At 41.5% G+C, this 27,736-nt stretch overlaps 1 protein-coding gene across 1 annotated transcript in view; it reads right to left on the bottom strand.

Annotated features, from left to right (window-relative positions):
- The window catches only part of RMND5A (required for meiotic nuclear division 5 homolog A), a 77,087-nt gene that overhangs the window by 41,914 nt on the left and 7,437 nt on the right, over window positions 1-27,736 (bottom strand). Inside the window, exon 2 of the mRNA XM_064268816.1 lies at window positions 12,506-12,648. Within this exon, the coding sequence (XP_064124886.1) occupies window positions 12,506-12,648 (143 nt within the window). The remainder of the gene's footprint in view (window positions 1-12,505; window positions 12,649-27,736) is intronic.

Raw genomic sequence — 27,736 nt, 5'->3', positions numbered from 1 at the left:
CCCGGTCCTGCGCCATCCTTAAAAACGTTGTTATGCTTGAGCTCATTGTTGCAGCCACTGTGTCAATCCACCTCGTTGAGGGTCTTCCTCTTTTCCGCTGACCCTGTACTCTGTCAAGCATGATGTCCTTCTCCTGGGACGGATCCCTCCTGAAAACATGTCCAAAGTATATAACATGCAGTCTTACCATCCTTGCCTCTAAGGAGCATTCTGACCGCACTTGCTCCAAGACAGATTTGCTCATTCTTTTGGCAGTAAATCAATATTCAATATTCTTTGCCAATACCACAATTCAAAGGCATCAACTCTTCATCGGTCTTACTTATTCATTGTCCAGCTTTCACATGCATATGATGTGACTGAAAACACCATGGCTTGGGTCACGCATACCTTAGTCTTCAGGGTGACATCTTTGTTCTTCAACACTTTAAAGAGGTCCTTTGCAGCAGATTTACCCAATGCAATGCGTCTTTTGATTTCTTGACTGCTGCTTCCATGGCTGTTGACTGCGGATCCAAGTAAAATGAAATCCTTGACAACTTCAATCTTTTCTCCGTTTATCATGATGTTGCTCATTGGTCCAGTTGCAAGGATTTTCATTTTCTTTATGTTAGGTATAATCCATACTGAAGGCTGTCGTCTTTGATCTTCATTAGTAAGTGCTTCAAGCCCTCTTGACTTTCAGCAAGCAAGGTTGTGTCATCTGCATAACGCAGGTTGTTAATGAGTCTTCTTCCAATCCTGATGCCCCGTTCTTCATATAGTCCAGCTTCTCAGATTATTTGTTCAGCATACAGATTAAATAGGTATGGTGAAAGAGTACAACTCTGATGCACACCTTTCCTGACTTTAAACCAATCAGTATCCCCTTGTTCTGTTCAAACAACTGCCTCTTCATCTATGTAAAGGTCCCTCATGAGCACAATTAAGTGTTCTGGAATTCCCATTCTTCGCAGTGTTATCCATAGTTTGTTATAATCCACACAGTCGAATGCCTCTGCACAGTCAATAAAACACAGGTAAGCATCCTTCTGGTATTCTCTGCTTTCAGCCAGGATCCATCTGACGTCAGCAACGATATCCCTGGTTCCACATCCTCTTCTAAATCCAGCCTGAATTTCTGGCAGTTCCCTGTCGATATACTGCTGCAGCCGTTTTTGAATGATCTTCAGCAAAATTGTGGTTGCATGTGATATTAATGATATTGTTCTATAATTTCCACATTCAGTTGGATCACTTTTCTTGGGAATAGGCATAAATATGGATCTCTTCCAGTCAGTTGGCCAGGAAGCTGTCTTCCATATTTCTTAACATAGACCAGTGAGCACCTCCAGCGCTGCATCTGTTTGTTGAAACATCTCAGCTGATATTCCATCAATTCCTGGAGCCTTGTTTTTCACCAATGCCTTCAGAGCAGCTTGGACTTCTTCCTTCAATACCATCAGTTCCTGATCATATGCTACCTCCTGAAATGGTTGAATATCGCCTAATTCTTTTTGGTATAATGACTCTAGGTATTCCTTCCATCTTCTTTTGATGCTTCCTGCGTCATTTAATATTTTCCCCATGGAATCCTTCACTATTGCAACTCGAGGCTTGAATTTTTTCTTCAGTTCTTTCAGCTTGAGAAATGCTGAGCGTGTTCTTCCCTTTTGGTTTTCCATCTCCAGCTCTTTGCACATGTCATTATAATACTTCACTTTGTCTTCTCAAGAGGCCCTTTGAAATCTTCTGTTCAGTTCTTTTACTTCATCAATTCTTCCTTTTGTTTTAGCTGCTCGATGCTCAAGCGCAAGTTTGAGAGTCTCCTCTGACATCCATCTTGGTCTTTTCTTTCTTTCCTGTCTTTTCAGTGACCTCTTGCTTTCTTCATGGATGATGTCCTTGATGTCATTCCACAACTCGTCTGGTCTTTGGTCACTAGTGTTCAATGCGTCAAATCTGTTCTTCAGATGGTCTCTAAATTCAGGTGGGATATACTCAAGGTCATATTTTGGCTCTCGTGGACTTGCTCTGATTTTCTTCAGTTTCAGTTTGAACTTGCATGTGAGCAATTGATGGTCTGTTCCACAGTCGGCGCCTGGCCTTGTTCTGACTGATGATATTGAGCTTTTCCATCGTCTCTTTCCACAGATGTAGTCAATTTGATTTCTATGTGTTCCATCCAGTGAGGTCCATGTGCATAGTCACCGTTTACGTTGGTGAAAGAAGGTATTTGCAATGAAGAAGTCGTTGATCTTGCAAAATTCTATCATTTGATCTCTGGCATTGTTTCTATCACCCAAGGCCATATTTTCTTCTTGGTTTCCAACTTTTGCATCCCAATCACCAGTAATTATCAATGCATCTTGACTGCACGTTCGATCAATTTCAGACTGCAGCAGCTGATAAAAATCTTCTATTTCTTCATCTTTGGCCCTAGTGGTTGGTGCGTAAATTTGAATAATAATCGTACTAGCTAGTCTTCCTTATAGGCATATGGATATTATCCTATCACGGACAGCATTGTACTTCAGGATACGTCTTGAAACGTTCTTTTTGATGATGAATGCAACACCATTCCTCTTCGAGTTGTCATTGCCAGCACAGTAGACTATATGATTGTCTGATTCAAAATGGCCAATACCAGTCCATTTCAGCTCACTAATGCCTAGGATATCGATGTTTATTGCGTTCCATTTCATTTTTGATGATTTCCAATTTTCCTGGATTCAGACTTCGTACATTCCAGGTTCTGATTATTAATGGATGTTTGCAGCTGTTTCTTCTCGTGTTGAGTCGTGCCACATCAGCAAATGCAGGTCCCACAAGCTTTACTCCATCCACATCATTAAGGTCAACTCTACTTTGAGGAGGCACCTCTTCTCCAGTCATCTTTTGAGTGCCTTCCAACCTGGGGCACCCATCTTCCAGCACTGTATCAGACAATGTTCCGCTGCTATTCATAACGTTTTCACTGGTTAATGCTTCTCAGAAGTAGACTGCCAGGTCCGTCTTCCTAGTCTGTCTTAGTCTGGAAGCTCAGCTGAAACCTGTCCTCCATGGGTGACCCTGCTGGTATCTGAATACTGGTGGCATAGCTTCCAGCATCACAGCAACACACAAGCCCCCACAGTACGACAAACTGACAGACACGTGGGGGGTTATAAATACCAAAGTAAATTTTGGTCACCTAGAAATCTTTAAAAAGAGTCCAGTATTTAAAATTTTTCCCTTTGATTTGTTAAAAGTTTTACAACGATGCTTTTCCTGTACCTCTATTTCCGTAAGGCTTACTATGGTCACTACTACACTGACAAGAAAATCAAACTTTCAGGGTAACTCTGTCTACCACATTCAAGCTCTGTAACTTACCTGCTAACCTTGGAAACCACAACTAAGCAAGAACGAGCATGCGTCAAGTGACATTTTCTGAGCTTCCTTCTACTACTCTCCTTTTACCGTTTAAACCACTAAGGTAGATAAGTAAACTTTTCTCATAGCTTATTTTCTATTCACATGTAGTAAAAATTAAAGCTAAGACTACAAATAATATGGTGTCAGAATTGCTTTTGTTATATCTGCATGTTCTTACTCACTGTTGCATCAGGGCTGGGGTCATTTCCAGCTTCTGTTGCTAAGTTGCAAAAATTGTTTGCACAGCTGCCTGGGAAATCAGCAACACTGCAAACCAGCCAGAAGGTGGCTGAGAAAGAGAAACATCTGTCTATTATTACCATCTTCTATTTTATTTTTCCTTTTGTATTTTTAAAGCAAAGATTTGATGCTGTGTTCTTAAAAAAGGTAGAAAGGATTCAAACAAGAATGAAAAGCAAGAAATCACACATTCAGTGGTGTGCCCCCCGGAAAAGATGTCATGACTTGCAAAGAGAAGCCTGGGACACACAGATTTGTCCAATGCCTCATGTACTTTTAGTGTCATCCATATTTATGATAAATTAAAAGTTCTAAAATCTGGAAGCTGAGGCAGAGAAGGAGTAAATAACTAAACAAAACATCATTATAAAGCTGAAAACTCAACAGATCATCCTGCCTCTTTGGCCATATTATGAGATGTTTGTTCATGAATGAGATAGGCTTTAAGTGTTGATTTTCATTGTTCACTATCTAAAACTAACCCTTTTCTGAACTACATTTTATAGGATTGTAATTCCTGAGCAGACAGTACTAACAGTACACGGTAATACTCAGTATTTGTTTTCATTCTTGTCAATTTTCTAATACTCTAAGTAGTTTTTAAAAAACGTTCTCATTCACTTTTGAAGAAAAATACGTATAAACCCAACAAAGCACTACTATTGCACCTACCCAGAATCAATTTCCACTCTAAACACCCAGTCATCTGGTTTAGGAGTGAGGTACGCTGCAAGCAACATTTCACAGAGAACTAGATTTTGATTCCACTCAGACTAGGGCACTTATATACCTCACATACAACCCACAAAATATTCATATCCAAAAGAAAACAATGCTTATCAATAAGACAAACAACCAAATAGAAAATAATAGCCAAAAGATGAAGAAATTTACAAAAAAGGGAAAGTGTAATGGTCAGACATATGAAAAGATGTTCAGCCTCAAAGATAGCAAATTAATACAACTGGATATTATTTTACATCCACCTGATTAATTAAAAATTTTGAAGTCTGATGATACCAAGTGCAGGTGAGAACCGGGTAAACAACTGCTAAACATGTCTGGTAGGACCACAAATCGGTATGACTCTTTTAGGAACAATCCAGCAATATCCAGTAAAGCTGATGGTGAGATGTATGTGTGCCCTACGAGGGAACAGTCCCACACTCTGCCCTATGTCACACAGGAGTGCCCTGCAAACTGAAGAGTGGGAATAAATTGGGTAGTGCGTCATATCAGCATTTTGTTAACGCAGTCTAGATTTTTAGACATTCTGCTATCTCCCCTGGAAGATATTCCTGCTCTACTTTGGTCTTCATAGTTAAGATAAAAGTAGGTTGTGCCACGTTATGGAAAGGCTAAAAGAAAATGATAAAGAGTTTAAAACTCAAAATGCATGTTGATAAGTGCTCACATTATAAACAGAGGGGAGTAATTTGGCATGGTCAGAGATATTCAGCCCCTCCGCTGGTCTTTAAAGACCCTTAAAACGTCCCATAATCTAACCCTATGTCACATTTGCATTCCTGTCTCGCACTACTATTGTACACACCTTTTTACTCTGGTCATTTTGCTTTCCCTCCTGCCTCCTTATCTGAACAAAGAAAATTGTTTGAGTGACTATTTTATTAATTCTCCCAAAGACGATACATAACTCTTACCATTCTAGCTGCATAGGAGAGAACTAACTCATATATACCGTAGGTTGAGAAAGGCTCTCTGAAGTCTTAAAGTCACTGTTTTAACCCCAGCTCTGCCACTCACTTACTATCTCTGTGATTTCAGGCAGGTTACTTTTCTAAAGTCTCAGTTTTTACATTTGCATCTGGTGACAGCAATTCTGGACTTACAAAGTGTTGGTGAACAAGACCACGGAGGAAAAGCTGGACCTTGGCCATCAGGTCAACAAATAGTTATCAACAAAATAATGTGTTTCATTCTCTTCAGAGCAGGAATAAGAAAAACACAGGCCTGTGGCTTAGAGCTAATGGCGTAATTGTAACAGATGGCAGAAAAAATATCAGCTCATTTGCTCTGTGGTGAAGGATGGTCAGACTCAAAACGGCAGAACCAACACTGTTTCGCAGGAGCTGAAGCCCAATAGGAGTGAAGGGACCCAGACAGCATCTGGCTGCTTGTCTCAGTCAGAACTCCTGGTTCCTACAGAAGAAATCTTCCTTTTGGCCCAAGCAAGCTGAATCTAAAGAAAGGCTCGGGGAACCAAAAGTAGGCAGGAGGGTAACTGGGCCTCAAATGATGCCCTCTCTCCATCTCTTGCCTCTACTTCTCTTGGTACCTCAGTTTTGTTTCCCACAACAGACCTGCTTCTTTTAAGGGCTATTAATCACTCCCACGCTCACATATTCCCAGTCCCTTTTTCCTGAAGAGCTCTAATTAGAAAGATCCTGGGGAAGAATTCTGAGGTGGCTGTCCTGGACCAAACAACTGTGGGCAAGGGAGTGGGCCATATGATTAGTCTGGTTGGGTCAAGTAGATTGGGCCCATCCTCAAACCGAGCTCTGTGGTCAAAGCAGACAGAGTATTAAGAATATGGCAGCTCCTACTCAAACCACCCACCACCTCTCATACTGGGGTGAGTTGGGTGTTGTTATGATGCTGGAAGCTATGCCACTGATATTTCAGATACAAGTGGAGTCACCCATGGGGGACAGGTCTCAGGGGAGCTTCCAGACTAAAAAAGAAAGGCCTGGTGATCTACTTCTGAAAATTAGCCAATGAAAACCTTATGGATCATAACAGAACACTGTTTGATATAGTGTTGGAAGATGAGCCAAAACATACCAAAGATTGTGAAGAAGGCACAGGACTGGGCAACATTTTCTTCTATAACCTGTAAGGTCACTATGAGTCAGAGCCAACTTGACAGCAACTAACAACAATGCTCAAATAACTTAAAAAGGAATATTTTTCATCTTGACCACAAAGACACGAAATATTTTATTAAATGCCTTGCAAAAGTTTAAAAGTTTGGAGCCCTGGTGGCACAGTGGTTAGGAGCTCCGCTGCTAACCAAAAGGTCAGCAGTTCGAATCCACCAGCAGCTCCTTGGAAACCCTATGGGCAGTTCTACTCTGTCCTATAGAAAAAATAGTCGCTTTGAATTGGAATTGATTGGACAGCAAGCTTTTAGCTTTTCTTTCTTTTTTTTTTTAACAAAAATTTAGATACATTGTTGACCACAATTTCCTAGAGGGCTCACTAGTAATTCTGGGGGGGAGGGAAGGTCGGATGAGAGTTAGTTGAATACGTTTTATTTTATTCTTAGGGAACGCATTCTTGGCTTACCATCGTTTTTTTTTTATAACTTTGTCAACTATTCTTTTTTACTAGTTCTAAAAATTCCATCCAGGATAGATACCAACTTAACTGTCTGTATTTCTGAATTCAGTTTACCTTTCTTCTTAATTGGAGTAAACTTTCTAGTCTCTACCATTTCTTTTTTTCCTTCCTTAACACCTACATTCCTCTACTACAGAAGGATTCATTCATTAATAACAGAGTTTTAAAGCTGGTACATATCTGACTTCACCCACTCTGTCTATTCTTTAAGGCTAAACACAAGACTATCTGTCTCTGGTATCTTTTCCTCTTATAACTCAGTCATAGCTACACAAAAGGAATCCCTGAGTGGAGTAAACAGGTAAGCACTAACTACTAGCTGAAGGTTGGTGGTTCAAACCCACCCAGAGGTGTCTCAGAGGACAGCACTAGCAACTTGCTTCTGAAAGGTTGCTTCCTTGAAGTCTATGAAGAAGTTCTACTCTGCTAACAACGGGTCACCATGAGTCAGAATCGGCTCCACAGCAACTAACAGCAACAATAACCTACATAAAAAAGCAGCTCCAGACTGCCATCCAAACTATCTTAACATATTGTTTCACTTTTTAGTGTTATTCCATTCATTCTTTAAAACAGTCCGCATTTTGCCTTAGATGCTCCACCTACTGGCAGATGGGTTTAGGAATTTTGGTTTTAAAAATTTTTTTATCCGTTATTTTTCCCCTTAAATATTATCAGCCTAACTGATCTCCTAGTGTAGCACGGTGTTTAAGAACACAGACACCTGAGTGACATCTTGCTCCAAACCTCGGTCCACTACTTTCAAGCTGTATACCTTGAGTATTATCACTTCATCTTGCTGAGTCCTGGAGCCCAGGTGGCGTAGTGGCTAAGAGTTCAGCTGCTAACCAAAAGGTCAGCGGTTCAAATCCACCAGGCACTCCTTACAAAGCCTACAGGGCAGTTCTACTCTGTCCTATAGGGTCGCTGTGAGTCGGAAGCGACTCCACAGCACACAACAGCAATGTATCCTGAGAAGTAAACGTGTGAGGCAGTGAACTCAGAATCTAGGACACGGTTACCACTCAGTAAGTGACAGCTATGGTCTTCCTATCCCTGACTGCTCCTTTGTCTAATTTCACCTGTTCAATGAGGCCAAGCAAATCCTCAACTGTTTTTATCACTGGCTCCTTTTCCCCTATTCTCCTGCTGGATGAAATCCATACCCTTCAGGTCTTCCATTATTTGCCTTCCTCCAATCAGATCTTTCCGTATGCCTGACAGGGACAGATACTCTAATCAACTCAGTCCCTAAATCTCTAATTCAAGTCAAGATTATTCTCAGTTGTTCTGCCCCTTTACCACCCTGATAGAAAATCATACTATTCTGCTGCTCTAAATGTGACCCATTCTTCCAAAAACCAAATTTAACACACACTCCACACATCTGGATTCACCAAAAGCACTTGATTCATATTCTGCAGAGTAAGCAGTGCCCACCCAGGCAAACTTATTTTATATCGCCTTAGAATTTTTCTGGCTATTTACATGTATAGAAAGCATCCTTAGATGATCAAACTAAACTGGGATGTTCTAAACCACATATATTACATTTTTAGCTTTTATCTATCCCATGGCAGATTTTGGACATTTATTTTAACCATATAAAATCATTTCTATTTACTTTTCTTAAGCAGTGAACACACACACACACTGTCAAAAGACTACATAAAATACTGAATAAAATGCCCTAAAGAATTCTGTATTTTCTAAAAATGAGGGAAGAAATTCAAAATAACCCAACATAGTTTTAGTAAAAACTACGTGTTTACTAAAAAAATATTTGTCATAGAACCCAAGGGTTGATAGTATTTTAAACAGTGGTCTTATAGTGGGCATCTGAAGTTAGCTAACACATTTAAGCAGAAATCTTCAACTTTTTAAGTTCCTTTTGCAATACTTAGAAAATAGAAAATGGCTTAGCTAACACCACAAACTTCTTTTCTGTTTACATTCTCAGAGAAGCAATGATAAGAGAATTTTAAAACATGAGACATATTGAGCCATTACAGGCCGAAAAGTTTAGCACATCAAAAATTTATTTGAGTTCCTCACTCTAAACCATCTTGCTCATAAAGGACCCGCCTGCTGCTCTGACTGTCTTCCTCTTGTGAGGGCGGGACCGTGTGTCTGTAACATGCTGCTCAGAGGCTGCTGGATGGCATTCCACCTTCTTACTCAAGTCTGTCTGCTGTGGTATTTAAAAGCCTTGTGCCGCAATGGCTTCAGCATCATCCTGTTTGCTCGTCACCAGTTCACATGAGTCTGCCCAGCATTTATATAACAGGCTGCCGCCCAGCATTTATATAACAGGCTTTGCCCCAGAAGCTTGTATAAATTTACCAGGTTCAAACTAAGAGTTGGAGGACTTCACAAGTCAATGGAGGCTTTTGTGAAAACAGTCTGCACAGAATTCCTCATGTGAGAAACCCATTCACACTGTCTAGGTAATTCTGGAGGAAAACTGCTTCCTTTACAGCTAAGGCAAAGTAGAGGCCCAAACAATTGTGTCTGCACTGGGGGAGAGCACGCTGAAAGACAGAGACCTGGGCTAAAGATCCAGGCTTTCCTCTGTGACCCTGGACTATAACTCAACAAATACTTATCATTATCAACTAAATAACGTAGTGTCATGTGATGGATCAGAATTGAGAATTTCAGGGAGAAGGGGAAAATTCAGGTCATCTAGTACCTAACCTACTTTCACAGGAACAGGAGAAGTATTTTGAAAGAAACCACAAAAGAAAATTACTTGAAAAAGCTCTTATAACTTCCCTCGTTGTTAGGTGCTGTCGAGTTGGTTCTGACTCATAGCTACCCTATAGGATAGAGCAGAACTGCCCCACAGGGTTTGCAAGGAGCACCTGGTGGATTCGAACTGCCGACCTTCTGGTTAGCAGCCAAGCTCTTAACTACTACGCCACCAGGGCTCCAATACATGAAAAAATATCCTTGAATGTTATCCTTGAAGTAATGAGTAAACCATTAGGAACATTCACCCTCAAACACATCTCCAATCAAAAAAAAAAAAAAGCCAGAAAGTAGGAGATCATTCACTATATACGTGTTCCCCTGGTGTGATAGTTAAGTTTGTGTGTCAAGTTGGCTGGGCCATGATTCTCAGTGGTTTGGCAGTTATGTAATGATGTAGTCATCCTCTAGCCTAACACCTGACCCATGGACTTGGGACTTGCCAGCCTCTACAACTGTGTGAGCCATTTCCTTGAGATAAATCTCTCTCTCTCTCTCTCTCTATACCAATGCTTCACTGGTTGCTATGAGTTGGAATCGACTTGACAGTAATGGGTTTGGTTTTGCTTCTCTAGAGAACCCAGCCTAAGACACCTGGTATCCACTCTCAAAGCAACAGTCTCATTTTTGGCACCAAATATATCTAAATGCTTTGCCTCAGAGATTAACCAGACTGATGGACAAACCTTATGAACATCTGTAAAGACCTGCCTGCTGAATCAGGAGGAAGACATGCTCAACAAGCCACCAGTAGCTAGGGAGGACAATCCTGGACACTTCCAGAACAAAAGAGGGTCCTGATAACAACTGTGACAGAAAATAGACAAAAGCTAGGAAACGTGGAAATATGGTCACCCTACCAGTGGCAGATTGTAAGGATAGCAACGATTATGAGAATGGTGCAGGACTGGGCAGTGTTCACTCTGTTGTACATGTGCTGGTATAACAGAAATATCGTCAGTGGGTGGCTTTAACAGAAGTTTATTCTCTCACAGTTTAGGAGGCTAGAACTTCGAATTCAGGGTGCCAGCTCCAGGGAAAGGCTTTCTTTTGGCTCTGGCGGAAGGTCTTTGTCTCCTTTCAACATCTGTGGGCCCAGTATTCCTTGGAGACCTCCATGTATCTTGGCATCGATCTTCCCCTGGGTCTAGCAAGTTCTCAGTGCAGGGACCTCCAGTCCAAAGGATGTCTCTGCTCCCAGCTCTTCTTTTTTGGTTGTAGTGAGGTCCCTCTCCTCTCCACTCATTTCTCTCTCCTATCTTTCGTAAGATAAAAGGTATGGCTCAAGCAAGGGTGCGACTTGAGCAAGGTGGTGACTTGAGTAAGGCAGTGGCTTTAGGAGGGGCATAATTTGAGTAAGACTATGACTTGAGTCACACCCTTTAGTAAGATACACCCCACCCTAATGCTCCCTCATTAACATATAGAGGTTAGGATTTACAACACCTCACAAAATGAAGGTAATTACATCCAATCACAAAAAGAAGGACAATTGCACAATACTGGGAATCATGGACAAGCCTAACTGATGCATATTTTGGGGGGACACAATTCAATTCATGACAGAATCATACAGTTCTGACTTACCAAAAAACCTACTGCCATTGAGTCGATTCCGACTCATAGTCACCCTACAGGACTGGGCAGGATAGTTCCCTAGGATTTCTAAAGCTGTAATCTTTATGGAAGGAGACTGCCACATCTTTCTCCCATGGAGCAGCTCGTGAGTTCAAACAGCTACCCGTTTGGTTAGCAGCCAAGCTCTTAACCACTGCACCACCAGAGCTCCTTAGCTCTGACTTAGGCTGCCTCAAATACTCAAGTTTCTCAATGCTACTGCTCTACAGGATAACTTCTAACAGTTGGGCCCACCCAGGAGTTAGATAGAGCCACTCTCTGGATTCCAGGATCCTCTATCCATGTTACAGCTATCATTCTTGTGCTTACATAGACCAAGCAACTCTAGGACTGCTTAGGAGGTGCTTATGCCACAAAGCCCTCTCCCAAACATTCTTCTTATCCTCCTAGAACTTTATAATGTGTGAACAGAAATGCCCATAGCCAGTCTCAATCTCCATTATGGCTGAAGTAGTCACAGATATCACACTATAACCTTGCACTACTTCCCTTAGGGTCTACCAGGACCATGAACTCCACTGGCAAAATTTGCTCAGTCCTAAAAATAGTAACTGCTTGTAAGTTGACCACTAAGTTAAAGATTGCTTATTCAAGAGATGTCACAAGAAAAATCACTCAACAAATGTGACCAGCCTTATTGGCTAGCAACCCAGTCACTCACACCTAGATGGTAACACTGGAGAAAAGAATTGGCACGCCCACAGGAAGACAACAAAGGTGAGGCTGTTGCAGAGGAGACAGGTGCAAGGGTGCTACTCTAATTATCTCACATGAGAGTCACAGCCAGGGGATTACTCAGGAAGTATGAAAAGTTACTTCCGTAAACAAACACACATACAGGGTTATAATCTCTTTGGAAACTTACTCATCATGGCCCAAGAAAGCTTGAGTCATATAAGATGGATAAACAGCAAGACTATAAAAGAAAAGGGCTCTGTGTGTGTGTGTTTTATTTTTTAAATAACAGCAATGGGCAACTTCAGTAAGAATAACAGTAAAACTAGACCTGCAAAAGTGAAAGGAACGTCATAAAATAATTCAGGAAAGCTAATGTTATCAAAGTACTGACATCTGATGAAGGGTGATGCTAAAAAAAATACAAAATACTTAAATAACATACCTTATCAATGGCTTTTCCAACCCGAGAAACACTGCTGTGAATGTCTTTGTGGTCTGAGGCCAATTTTTGAACAGTATCCTTTATTCTTTTACAGCATTGTGTCAAAACAAGTGAAAGTGTCCCCGATAATTCAGCATCTTGGCCTACAAAAAGAGAAAGATCAGTTACTCACAAAAGCAAACCCCAAGATGGCAAGTTTCAAATAGGTCCTTTGGAACGCAGAAGAGGGAAAAGAAGTAGTTGTTCACAGATGATGCTTTTCAAGCGAGCATTAGGAAAGATACCTTCATTTTTTATTTTTGGAAATGAGAAAATTTTACTATAAAGCAAACTTATTTTGTAATTATTAAAATCAGCACGGGTTGTGAATAATACTGCCCAGCATTTTTCAACCCAGTTAAAGTAAGCTACTCAAGTCATTCCCAAAATATTTTGGTTGTTACTGAACTTCCAAAAGAGAGATGATTTGGTTTAAATGCTTTATATTCCATAAAAAAAAAAAAAGTAGAAGCAAAAGCTAAACCCCAAACTTCTCTGGATACCATGATGTGTAGAAACAGCTAACACAGCAGCTCTGGCTGCTATCCTTAGAAAGCGATGCTTATAAGGCTTGTCCTTGGCTGGCATTGGGGAACTTGGATTTGGGACAGGTTCCCACCACCCTAAGAGTGGCTCACCGGGCCTAGACTGTGCATACAACATGGTTTATGCTTCAATACCTGCTTTCCTTACGGGAATCTCAAATTTTTGTATATGCTAGGCCAAGGGTGTCCATTTGACCAAGCCCCAGTAAAAACCTTGGGCACTGTGTCTCTGACGAGCTTCCTTGATAGGCAACACTTCACTTTTGCTGTCACAATTTGATACTGGAGGAATTAAGTACATCCTGTATGATGACTCCATGGAGAAAGGACTCTTGGAAGCTTGCTCTAGACTTTGCCCCATGCGCCTTTTCATTTTTCCCTTTGCTGATTTGCTTTGTGTATGACTACGTGCTGAGTCCTGTGAGCCTTCTTAGCAAATCACTTAACCTAGGGGTGGTCTTGGGGACCCCTGACACAGAGGATAATCAACTAAAAGTTACTACAGTTTACATCAACCTGTTTCCTGTGCTCCAGTGGTAGAAAGCTCGTCTTCCACAAGGGAGACCCAGGTTCCATTCCCACCCAATGCGTCCCATGCACAGCTACCACTCATCTGTCAGTGGAGGCTTGTGTGTTGCTATGATGTCGAAAACATTTGAAGGGAGCATCTGGACTAAGATAGACTAGGAAGAAAAGCCTGGAGATCAACTCCCAAAAATCAGCCAATAAAGACTAAGATAGACTAGGAAGAAAAGCCTGGAGATCAACTCCCAAAAACCAGCCAATAAAAACCCTATGGATCACAATGGTCTGATCCATAACCCACAACTAATCATGGCGATGGCACAAGACTGGGTAGCATTTCATTCCATTGTGTACAGAGTTGCCAGGAGTTGGAAGCAACACCTCCCTCCACCAACCTTGTTCCTCACCAGGAAAAAGCAGGGAGGAAATGAAGGAAGAGAACAAATCCAGTCCTAATGTTTGCTAATTACCTCATATACAGTATCTACATATCCCTACCTGTAAGCAACAGGCCCAGTTTCTGAAATCCTACCCAGTATTACACAATATTATATGGTAGTAGTTCTTAATTTATATTGGAATCACAAAGAAAAGCATACAAGGTACAGGGGACATAAGCCCTACTGCACAAATATACCTGGACTATTCAAGGAACAACAAAGAGGCCAATATGGTTGGAGTAAATTTCCGGCAAAGTAAATAGCAGGAGAGGAGATCTGAGAGATAACAGGGGATCCTGGTATTGTAGAACCTCTTCAGCATTGCAGAACTTTGGATTTTACTTGGAATGAAAGGGAGATCTGCTGTAATGCTCTGAGCAGAAAGGGGACGTGAGCTGACTTAACATTTTAATATGGTCATTCTCATTGATGACAGAAATGAAGGACAGAACCAGGGAGATAAGTTAGGAGGCTGTGGCAGCAATCCAGATGATAGTGGCTCTGCCCAGGGTGGTATCTGCAAACGTGGTGAGAAATGGTTGGATTCTGGATACATTTTCAAGGTAAAATCAACAGGATTTCCTGATTGGATAAAGGGGAAGAGAAAAGGCCTGAATCAACCAGAAAGATGGCATCCTCTTCATTTAAGATGAAAAACACTAATGGCTGAGCAGGGGTGAGGTGGTGAGGAGAGAGAAAGTTTAGTTTTAGGCTTGTGAAATTTGAGATGTTCAACAGTCGTTGTCATGCAGTGAACTGTATCCCCCAAACTATGTGTTGGAATCCTAACCCCTGTATCTGTGAATGTAATGCAATGACCTTCCACCGTTGTTAGGTGCTGTCGAGTCGATTCTGACTCACAGCAACCCAACAATACAGCGTATAACTGCCCCATAAGGTTTCCTAAACTGTAACCTTTCCGGAAGCAGATCACCGGTCTTTTCTCCTGCAGAGCCGCTAGGTGGGTTCAAACTGCCCTTATCCTAAGTACAACTGTAGAAAATGTATACTGCGTGCATCCAAAGCCAAATAACATAATTTAGCCTAAGGGAAAACTCGATACTTTAGGAAATTTTCAGAAGCTGCCCAAAAGGTGTTCTACACTAACTTTGGGCCAAAACAGCCTAACTGCTTCAGCAGCTCTGTGCTGGCCATTCTCCATCTTTCTTTACCTAAACCTTACCTAACCTGTTCTTATCTCCTCTGTAAACTTCTCTGCCCACAGTCTTCTGATTTCCTAATGAACTGTCCTCTCCACCACTCTCCTGGCACTCAATCATATACTCATTATACCATTTAACAAGTTCATGCATATATGCCATCATCAATCTCAACTAGACATAAGCTCCCCAAACTGTATACCCCACAGCCTTTCATTATTTGTCCTGCACATTTGCAGGTACTATTAATATAAACATTTACAGTGATGGTAAATAAAGTAAAAGGACGGTTAAAAAGAAAGACATGTTCAACAACCGGTGCCGGGACAGCTGGATATTTACATGCAAAAGAATTCCACTATTCTGGATTGAACCACATCCCCCAAATATATGTTGTAAATCCTAACCCCTATACCTGTGGTTATAATCCCATTTGGAAATGGGTTTTCTTTGTTATGTTAAGGAGGCAATATTAGTGTAGGTATGTCATAGATCAATCTCTTTTGAGATATAAAAGAGTAGATTAAACAAGCAAGAAAGCAGAGGTGAGGGAAGACAGGGACCAAGCCACATGAAGATGAAGCTGAAAAGAGACAAGGCCCTTCCTTGTGGATAACTTCATGGAGAAGAATCAGCATGAGTCCAATCCCCACTTCCCACTTTTCAATCACCTCCGACACCAGTCGCCCATGTGGCTCACTCTGCTCTCTAATCCTAGCCACCCAGAACTAGAGTAGGTCTCACAGGTTAAAATAACACAGACCTTTAGACTGCCAAATAGGCAGACGCTAACTCTTTTAAGTTTGCAGCGTTTGTACAACACCCTCACTTTCGCTTGTTGGCTCCCCCTTCTGCTTTGGGTTCAATAATTTACTGGAACAACTCACAGAACTCACAGAGAACACTATACTTATGATTACAGATTTATTACAAATAGGATAATCATAAGGAAGAGAAACATGGGCGAGGCAGTCTGGGAGGTTCCCAATGCAAAGCTTCCATATCCCAAAGAGGACAAGTCACCCTCCTTTTGCCAACCAGGAAGCTCTCTGAGGCTTTGTGCTCCCAGCTTTTATTGGCCAGTCCTGTATGAGAGATTAAATCATGCCTCCTGATGCTAGCTGACATAGGCCTCCCAGGTGAGTGTCTTCTGGTCTGGCCAGCCCCCACTCGCCAGCACAAATCCTCATGCACAGCCTGGAAGTCCCAGACCAAGGCACCCTAATTACTCCAAGGACAATAACCAGCTCTCAGTAACCAAAGACAGAGGCCACCTTACTTTGGGGAAAGTTAATTTCTTTACCCCACAAGCACCTTTTATTTTATAAACAGATTTTAGGCACAATACTCTCAGAAGCTGGAACAGTCTTGGCCTCCCCTGAAATCAGACATTCATCAAACTAAATTACCTGTTGCTGTCAAGCTGATTCTGACTCATAGCAACCACACAGAACAGGGCAGAACTGCCCCACAGGGTTTCCTAGGCTCTAAATCTTTCCGGAAGCCAACTGCCACATCTCTCTCCCACGGAGGGGCTGGTGGGTTCAAACTGCTGACCTTTTGGTTAGTAGCCTAGCGATTAGCCACTGCACCACCAGGGCTCCTCCACATTAAATTAAACATATTTAATTCCAAAACAGTTGTAGAGCCTAAGCTCCTCCCTCGGGCTTTACTGCCTAACCATTTCAGGATTCATGTCCACTAGTTTCAGAGAAATAAGGAACTACAAAAACGTTTGTTCCTGCAGCATCTTGTGCCTTCCCATCTGGGTCTAAATATCCGTCTACTGCCCCCACAAAATTACTTGAAGAAAAGTGATTGTCTAATATCTAGTGCCCAATACTGTGACCAGCACATACTAGGCATTCAGTAAGTATTCACTGACTAGATAAACATAAAAATATTAAGTTACATGTTAGATATTCTCAATGTCAAGCCCAGCACGGGGCCTGTCTGGTGCTGCTTACCCTGAGCCAGCACCCTCTGAAACCACCAGCAGCGTCGTGTTCAGCAGCTTGTTCACTTCTACTCTCCTGGGGAATGTTCACTGCCAGCTACACAACAGCACTGCAGCCCGCATTTCCCAAACGCCAAACAGATCAGTTAACACACACACTCATACACACACATTCCGAGTGTCAAATAAAACATGTTTACAAAATAGTCTCTCCAGGTTTCTTCTCTATTCCAAATAATGATTTACCTCCGACCCCAGTCGGGGGTAAAAAACCTGAAACAACTTAGGTAAAGGCTTGGACTAAGAGTTCACAGGCTTGTTCTGACTCAAAGTCCCTTTTGAGCCACCGTTTCCTTGTGTGTAAAAAAAACCACCCCAAAGATACGTCACTGATGTAATGAAATATATCCTGACTTTACTATGTAATGTATTTCTATAAAAATGCATCCTAAATCAGAACCTGGGAAGGCAAAACAAACTTGGACTTGGCCTTGTGATTCCCACAAAATTAAAAATTATAAAACCCCTAATTATACCTTGATTATAAACAAACTTCAATAGTTTCAGCATTTTGTATTTATTTTTATTGTATTCTTTTCCTTCATTACTGACTACATGGCTTAAGACAATCACATGTCTAACTCTGTGACAAGATTCACTCACCATCTGGCCCACCTTATAGAATTCAGACAAAGATACTACTAAGACTGAAAACTATGTTTCTCATCCCTACTCAGTATTTGCACTTTTAATTTTCTGTCTGCCACTCATTTTTTATGATATCAGGGAAAAAACAAAAAACCCTCAAGTAACTGACACACACACTGCTGAAGAAAGTGCTAGTAAAATTAAGCAGCTGGCTGGGAGGCAGCGTCACAACACTGTAGCTTGAAATATCTGTTCAGCAGATAAGGAAAGTTCTAATTTGGTTTGTAAAAAGCAGTTTAGAGGTGTCAATTATATCACGAAGTCCACGTTGCTCAAAAGTGAAACACATGAGAGATGAGACCCATCACGCATGAGCACACTCTATTAAAGGGACGGCAAAGCATGACACAGAAATGCACTGAGGTGATGATGATAACGGTGATTCCGATTTCCAGAGAGTCTGAAAACGTCACCACCCAGTACTAGGATATTTTGGTAGAAATAAACACACAGTAGTATGTCCCAGAAATCACTGAGACCTGACTTAACATTTTTTATGAATATCCTGGAGAAAGGAACAATTTAAAACATCCAAGTTTATAAACATTGTATATATTGCATATGGACTCTTCTGAGTTATTAACTCCACTCTCATAACATGGGCAGAGATTTTAAATTTAGAATTAAATGGAACAAAATGGCACACAAGTCTTGATACAGATAAACATAAAAAAAGATCTATTTAGGAAACATAATCCTAACTATACCTAAACGAAGACTCAGACCCCGTAGCTTTATACCCCAGAAGTCATTCTAGACTAGTTCCTTTAAAAAAAAAAACACACACATAAATAAAATCAAAACAGCCAAAAGAATATTATGGATCACTAAGAAGGCTATAATGTATAAAAATTCTGTTATCCACTTTTACATAAAAGTTTTAATATCTTACTAAACAAAATGAAACAAGACAAAGACAACACAGAGGCAAAAAAAACTGAAATCAAAAGGAAGGGAGAATGATCTTTGGATTTGATTAATATTTACTAAGCGCTGGGTGTCTGTGTCAGCAGTGTTCAAGGCACTTTCCCACGTTATCAGTTTCTACAGAGATTAAGAAATTTTGAGTGAGAATAAAGAGAAAGGATAAAAGGGTCTAAGACTGATCCTAAAGAAGTCAATGACAAGGAGAACATGGACACGCTTGCAACGTACTAAAACAGAAAAACCTGAAAATGCAAGGTTGGTATTAACAAAGGCCAAGAAGGACTATTCCACACTGGGAGTAGCAAACTAAACTGTGGCCTGTGGAAGTTTGGGGTGTCTTACGAGGCACGTTAGCAACTAGAACACAGAAGCCACTCCACAGAGATTTACTTGGAGGAAGGAAAAGGCACAAATAGAACATACTCATCTTCTTCTAGAGGCGGTACGCGCTGAAAACAAAGCAACTTTTTTCAGTACAGAAATAGGTGGCAAATCTGTAAAGATAAATACAGCATCTGGTGGTAAACCCCTGACTTCTCAGAATGGTGAATTCACAGCTAGGTATTCTGATTCCGACAGACCACTGCACCAAATCACAGGCTGGTATGCTGCAAAACCAAGCGTGAGAGAAAAACAAAACGAGGTTTACTTGTTTAAGAGCTAATTACACGGTATGGGCTTACAGTGCTCCTGGAACACACAGCTAGCTCAGTGACCCGCACGTCGAAGCGGTGCAGACTGCAAAGTGGACTACGAGGCACGAACTGGACAGAGAGAAGAAAGGGGTGTAGGCCCAAGGTTTCAGATGCCTGCTAAACAGTCCCATTTTAGAAAGCCTACTCATGACTTCCTCCAAAGTAAAAATACAGAGACTTACTTAAGCTCTAGCATCTACCTATCTCTGGGATGAATGGCTGAACCACTTAAGATTTCTTTTAGCACTGAAATCTGGATTCCACGTTTAAAAATCAAACTTGGATTTCTACTTTCCCCTCTCTTAAACTTTCTGTTTTCCTCCTGGTTCCATAATTACTTTGTTGTCACTCCCACTCAAACCTTGGATTAATCCTTGATTTTTCTAGCCCTCTTCCAGCTCCAACCACACACCAAGTCCTGGTAGTTCCCACACTCAGGAGACCCCTGGCACCCGTGCCTTTACATTTCTGCCACCAAGACAGGCCCTATTTCGGCAGATTTGGTTGATGCCATAATCTTCACTATTCTGCCTCTAGCCAAACCTCACCTCCAATCCAAGTATTGTTAATAACTGGTCTCAAAGCATGTCCCTGTCCCTGCTTAAAATGTCTTCTCCCCAAAAAGCCATTCAATGTGTCCCCAGTCTATTACTTTCCCTGATATTTATGGCTCTGTAAAACCGTATTCCAATTTAATTTTTTTATTCTCCAATTCTTTTATTCTATTTCTCCCCACCCTGGACCTTCACTGTTCCCAGACTACTCTTTGCACCTCTGTTCTTGCCAGCCTCTCCTCCTGCACTCTTATTCTATCTCCTGCCCCAACTCCCTACCATCCACATCTAATCCCTGCAATGAAAACTTCCTGCAGGTAGGAGTCTCCACCTAGTTCAGATTCTACCCCTTCTTGGCTGTACCACTCGTTCGGCATTTGGCTGATATGTATGGCCTGGCATTTCAGGGCATTGGTCTTTCCTGGTTTGTTTTTAAAAACTCTTGTCTCCCCGACTAGATAGAAAGTTCTTAGGAGATGAGAATGATTTTTCATCCTTTTAACTCCCACAAGATTTAGCCCAGTTCCACACACAACTGGTGACTAATAACTGTGGACTAGATGATCTAAAGTTAAATTAATGTAACAACCCTCGTGCAGTTCTTTCTGAGGCTCCCTCTCTTTACATTTCTCTGAATTACTATTTGCAACAACCAAAAGCATGTTACCTACTGTGCTACAGCTTGGTTTTTTTCCCTCAAATGTAAGAGTCTGATCTCTCCAACCAGCTTCAATTCCTTGAGGACTGTGCCATATCTTTTGAGTGTTAAGCTACACTTACCACAACACTGCTACAATGCTGGGCAGACCACTGGGCACAGAACAGTATCTAACATACACTAGTAACAAAGACAAACAAAGTATCTCAATTTAAACGCTGCTTAAAGGCACAGACCTTTAAAATAACAAGTGTTCCCTGTCTTACAAATTTCAAAGCCAGTCCACATCTATTATCTATTTAACTCTGTAAGGTAATTATCAGTTCACTGGAGAGGAAACTGGCTAAGGGAGATTGCCTAGGAGTAAAAGGGCAGAGCAAGGTTGCAAACCCAGATCGCCTGAGCTCAAGGACAGAATCCTGGGCACTCTTCCACGGGCGCAGACTCGTCTTTGTGTCTTCTCATCTTCTCAACTAGCCTCCAAGTTACTGGAGGACTGGACCACGTATAATGTTTCTTTTAAAAGAAGTCTCTCCTTTGTGGGCAGCTCCTGCCTGGAGAAGAGATGGAAGGGCAGAGGAGGTCAGAAGCTGGCCAAATGGACACGAAAATAGAGAGTGGAGGGAAGGAGTGTGCTGTCTTATTAGAGGGAGAGCAACCAGGAGCATATAGCAAGGTGTATATAAGTTTTTGTATGAGACTGACTTGGTTTGTAAACTTTCACTTAAAGCACAATAATTTTTTTTTTTTAAAGTCTCTCATCTCCTCCCATGTGTGTTTGTATATCAATAATAAGATGACATGGATTCCTAGATACAGCACTCACCAGAGATAACACAGAGTCAGATACTGTGCCCCAGAAAGAGAAGAAAATCACTATTTAGGTCTCCACTGTAAGTGGAGATGCTGTTAGGTACTGTCGAGTCCATTTCGACTCACAGCGACCGAACAAGACACTGGCCGGTCCTGCGCCAACCTCACAATCATTGCTGTAAATGTTCTGCTGCTTTGCATGAGGTTTTCACTAGCCAAGTTTTTCAGAAATAGACTGCCTGGTCCTTTTTCCTAGTCTGTCTTAGTCTGGAAGCTCAGCTAAAACCTATTCAACAGGAGTGATCCTGCTGATATTTGAAATACTACTGATAAAGCTTCCAGCATCACAGCAACACACAAGCCATCACACTACGATAAACTGACAGACACGTGGTGGTAAGTGGAGATAGACTTAGCAAAATAAACCTTATGGACTCCTCAAACAGTGTTCCTAAACAACCATTCTGAGTCCAGCCCTGTAATACCCAAACCCAGATAAAATGAAGGCATAGTTGTAAAAGCCTCAAGTCCTGCTGGAGATTCTAGTATCTGTTCCTTGAAGTTCTGGGCTAACACCAAATCTGAGCGGAAGGACCAGAAGTTTCTGTCACAATTCTACAAACTCTTGGTGCTTTCAAAGAAATGCCCAGAGGTTAGAAAGCATCATCTCCCTGGTATTTGTCAACTTCTAGAAGTCCCATGGGGTTTCAAGCGCATAGCTCAGGGCCAGGGCTCTCTACCCTCAACTACTTTTGGGGGACATTTTCAAAGACTACAAGTGCCTTGCAGATGAAGATGCAGGGCCCAAAATACGAATAGTTTTTAATATTCCAAGTGAACAGTGTGCTAAAACATCATTTTTACTACCCTAACAACTGGTGCAATGGTTGAGAGCCTGGTGCTAACCGAAAGGTCGGCAGTTCAAATCCACCAGCCACTCTTTGGAAGCCCTATAGGTCAGTTCTACTCTCTCCTATAGGATAGCTCTGAGTCAGAACCAACTCTACAGCACATAATAACAACAACTAAGAGACCACAACATGAAAACAATGGAAATCTATTAGCTCCTGTAAGACAGTATCTTGAGGCGTCCCTGGGTGGTGCAAATGGTTAAGTGCTCAACTACTAGAGTTGAACCATTTCAAATCCATCCAGAGGCACCTCAGAAGACAGACCTGGTGATCTGCTTCCAAAAGGTCACAGCCTTGAAAACTCTATGGAACACAGTTCTACTCTGACACACAGGGTAGCCATGAGTCAGGTCCAATTTGACAGCAACTAACAACATCAACATGACAGTATGATAGAAGTACTGGTGAGTTTCTCCCTCATCAATATTACTGCACAGGATTTAAAGGACTTAAGAGATAAAATAACCTTAGGAAAATGATTTTATTATGCCAAGCATTAAAACAATTTCAAATAAGATGTCAAAGGCAACATGAATCAAGTTGTATTCTGTAGTCTATAGATTAAGTCATACTGACAACTCATTACTGGAATTATACTAACGTTATAGTTAAAACCAAAAACCAAAACAAAACCATTGCTGTCAAGTCGACTCCAACGCATAATGACCCTATAGGACAGAGTAGAACCACCCCATAGGGTTTCTAAGGAGCGCCGTCCTTTTGGCTAGTAACTGAGCTCTGAACCACTGCACCGCCTGGGCTCCAACATTATGCCTAGGTAAGGCAAAAGCTGAGAGATGAAGATTGGGCTCATCAAGAAAACATCTCTGAGGACATTACTGTTGATGTAACTTGTAGCTAGCTGCTCGACTGCAGCAGGCATCTATTTTGTCTGCGCAAGTTTTCCTTCCTAGAACTTCCTCCTCCTGATGGACTGTGGATCACATGGCCACACATCTCCTGACACAGGTGAGCACAGCTCAGGGTGGCCAGAGGATCCCAAGCCCCTAAACCCAGTGACTGATTAAGGGAAAGATATACGACCAAAGCCAGGGCAATAAGGATACTCCCTGGGAACTTTATAAGAAATGCAAAAAAAAAAGGGGGGGCGGGGGGCATGTTCCTGTCTTTGGGATCACTGGCATTAAGAATGACATGAGCACCACAGGCCATCTTTACCTCCACATGGAGAAGGCTCTTCTGAGAATAAACCCAACCACAGAAAACACAGCTGAGAGAGGACGAGAACACACCTGTCCTGACAACATTTTTTGTGCCCCTGGAACCAGCTTGGCATGACCCCAGCCTATTTAGTTACATGTCAACAAATTCCATTTTAATGAAAGCTACTCTGTCACCTGCAACCGAAAGAGTTCTAGTAATATGCCAGTCTAAATGAATAAGGTGCCAGTTAACAAAGAAGTTAACTCCTAAATGAACCTGAAAAGGAATGACTAACAAAGTTAAGTCTGCTTCTAAACCCAAGTCAAAACACCAACAGTGCCCTATTATTCACATCATCTAAAAAAAGCCCATTTAGCTTGGTAACTGGTAAATTCTCCTCTTATAATAATCAAACAATGTCATCCACACAAATCTCTATTTCTGATCTACTTCCCAGCTAAGCGTAGATGTCACATTTTCTTCAATTCCAAAACCTGAAATTGTTATTCTCTCAAGAGTGCTAGGGTTCAGCAAGGAGTCTGGCTAATGAGTGGGAGAGGACCAGGCTACATGGCCTACCTCCAGGTCTACCAAAAAACAAGGCTAAATCATTGAACAAAGCACTAGCCCATCAAGCCTTGATTCTTTCACATTCATCCAGTACAACACATTTAACACTGGCAGACTGAAAGCAAAGAACATTTACAGATATAACTAAGCATACTTTCCAACACAAAGGTAGAAACATATACAACCCAAGTTCTTGAATAGAAGGTTATACATATCATGTGACCCTAGACCTCTGGTTTCCGCCTACTGATACAATACCATACCACAGAAATGAGTTTAAAATGGAGCCCCTCCATCATTTGTTTTTTCTTTCATTCTCAATTGCCTACTTATCTTTTCACTTGTCAACCTCAAATTTTAAAACAGGAAGCAATTCTGCAACTAGTAACTAAATTTTCACTGGCTTCTTTGATTCACCAAAGAGATAAAGGGAGGGGCAAAGGCAGGGACTAAAATTTCACTGAGTTTTACTACTAGGAGTCAGGCAGTCCACACACACAAAAGGAGCTTTAGATGCTAATGCGTGTTGATCACTCCCACAAGTGAAATTCTCTTCACCAACTTGCAAACTGAGATAATACTAAGCCTGTATCAGGGTAAGTGGAACTACATATGCAATGCCTTAAGCCAAAAACGAGCAGTGACAAAACTATCACTTCCCTGAATTCTTTGAAAAAAATTTCTGGAAACTGGCATCTCTGTGAGGTGGGCAACTAGATAGCCAAGAAACAAGTAGGAGGGAGACTATTCACTGGTTTGTTTGAATTTACACCATGTGACTGTATTATCTACTCAAAATAAATTTAGAAAATTCCTCCAGTCACTTTCAAAAACCACATTGGAAGTCTCTTATAATTGCCCAAAAATAACCAAAACATAATACTGCACACTGTTATTCTTATAAAAATTGTATCTTTCCCCAGTACACCTTAAACATGTCCTAAAACTTTTATCCATTTGTTTCAGCCTCATCTACTTCTACCCAATGTAAATTTAGCATAAGCAGCATTCATGATTTATAGTTCTTTTCTGTTCTCCCTTTCACCATAGAAGTGCTAATGGAAACAAACACACAAGTATTTCTGTCAATAGAAAATAAATGTTAAAAAAGGATATAATCACAAGTTACATCATCAGAATTTATCCATACTATTTATCCACTAACCAAAGGCTGTCCAAAAGGTGGTTCCACACCACTGGTGCGAACAATTTCAGCTGGTATGTCAACTAATATTTTAATAGTTATGAATTTATTTTTAATACATAGTTTATTACATCTAAAACGCCAAATCTGACTTCACAAATATCATTGCCGAGAATGAGAATAAGGCTACTTAAAGAAAATGGTGACTCCATCTGAAAAACACAAATGGCACATGTGTGAGTGGAGTTTGAGAAGCACCAGCGCACCATCCAAAGTAGATCCAGGGTACCCTGGGAACAATCACCAAAGAGCATCAACCACACTGAATCTTAAAAGTAGCACAGACTTCGTGCTTACAGGGAAACTCTCACTGAAAGATTGAGACAGCTAAATGACAGGAGCACTCTCCTCTGTGAAAAGTTGGGAGAAATTAAGAGAACCTAACGTTCAATCAAAATAATGAAGGATAAGAATCAGAGCTGGTTTTTAAACATCAGACCTAAGTTCCTAGGAAAGTTCCCTGATAACAAACAAAGGTGTCTAAAACAAATTCCTGCTTTGACAAGTCCTCACAATTATTTTATCCACCGGGGGTTGATGCTAACTTCTCTAAAACAAAGGCCACAGTCACATTCCCCTTCAATAAACAGACCCTTCTCTCTTATGGAAGGTACTTTACCTTCCATCTTCCTCCTCTCAAACCCTCAATCTCTGACCTTGTCCCTAAAAAAAGAAATGTTCCTTTCACCTACCTAAGTCTAGGCCCTTCATTCTCTTCCTCCACTGGTTCCGTCCTTTCAGTATTTAATAAGGCAAAGACAAAGGGAGGAGAAAAAAAAGTCTTGAGCAGCCTTAGATCTCCTTATGCTTGACTTGCATCATAATTTTCTTCATAATCCCTAATGTCTTAGGCTGGTTTCTCTAGAGAAGTGAAACCAATGAAATACACACACACACACAGATTTATCTCAAGAAAATGGCTCACAGGGCTCTAGAGGCTGGCCAGTCCCAAGTCCCTAGGTCCAGCGACAGGCTGGAAGCTACTCCTGACTCACATAACTTCAGGGGCTCATGAACGTAAGATGAGCGGTACAGACGGCAGCCTGCTGGCTTACAGGCTGCAGAGGCTGATGAATCCCAGGATCAGCAGACAAGAGGGCAGGCAACTGGCTCAAGTCTCAAGAACTGAAGGTCAGATGATGACAAGCCAGATGCAGGATGCTGAGCAAGTGAGCTTTGCCAGAACACATGTGCGTGTGTGTGTGAGAGAGAGAGAGAGAGAGATTCAGGCCACACCCTCAAGGAAACTCCCCTTACAACTGACTGACTGACCATACCAGATCATATCATGAAACATGACTACCCTGTTACAGAGCTGCCAAACCACCAAGAATCATGGCCTAGACAAATTGACACCTACTTTAACCATCACAGTCCACCCCTTGCCAACTTGGCACCTGTACACGTCCCCATAAAATATACACAATCTAAATAAAGACAATTACAAAGTTACAGTTGCCCCTAACATGATATAACCAATGTACATACAACAGAAAACGCACTAGTGCCATTTATACCTTATAAGTAAACAAAAATATCTGGTGCACACATACAAGGAAGAAATAACCCATGACAGTTACAGTTTTCATTTCTGCAATTGGTCATGTGGTCATAACTGGTATTTAGAACTACCTTCTTCCTCCACCCATTCCATACTCCCTCGACCCTCAGCAAGCACCTCAGCTGGTTGTGGTCCTTCACATGGTGGGGTGACCCAAACCTTCATTCCTGAAGGGTCTGGGTCATTAGTAGTCATGTTGGAATTGGATGCTCTAATTTTCCACTGACTTTAACAAAAGGGCGTGGTAGTACTAAGAGATGCCCTAAGGGATCTCCTGTATTCCAGACATATTCTTTTTCACCTACATTATGCAACATCAATCCAATTTCCTCTTGGTAGCCAGAATCAATCATTCAAGCCAGTATGGATGACTACCTTCTTTGCCTATTGATCCAGAGACATGAGGATCCCAAAGTGGCCAGGTGGCATTCTTTATTTTCAGTTCAATGGAATCTGCGTTGTCTCTCCTGGTGGAAGCATTCCCCTCTTCAGAACTAAGACCTGTAAACTCACAGAACATAGTGCCGCAAGGACAGGAAGCAAAAATTTTGTGAGTGGGTCACTAGAGTTAATAGTGAGTGGTAACACGCCCATCTCTACCCCTTGTCTCCTAGAACCATGTATCCTGGTCATAGTGGAAACAGCACCATATGTTGGATGCTGGTTTAGAGCATATACAGCCTCCCAGAGAACATCGCTCCAACCCTGCAAAGTGCTGCCCCGTAGCTGATGCCATTAATTGTGTCTTTAGGAGGCCATTCCATCATTCTATAAAGCCAGCTGCTTAAGAATGATAAGGA

Source organism: Loxodonta africana, chromosome 15 (genome assembly GCF_030014295.1).
Source record: "Loxodonta africana isolate mLoxAfr1 chromosome 15, mLoxAfr1.hap2, whole genome shotgun sequence".
Classification (NCBI taxonomy): Eukaryota; Metazoa; Chordata; class Mammalia; order Proboscidea; family Elephantidae; genus Loxodonta; species Loxodonta africana.
This window is presented reverse-complemented; position numbering and strand designations above follow the sequence as displayed.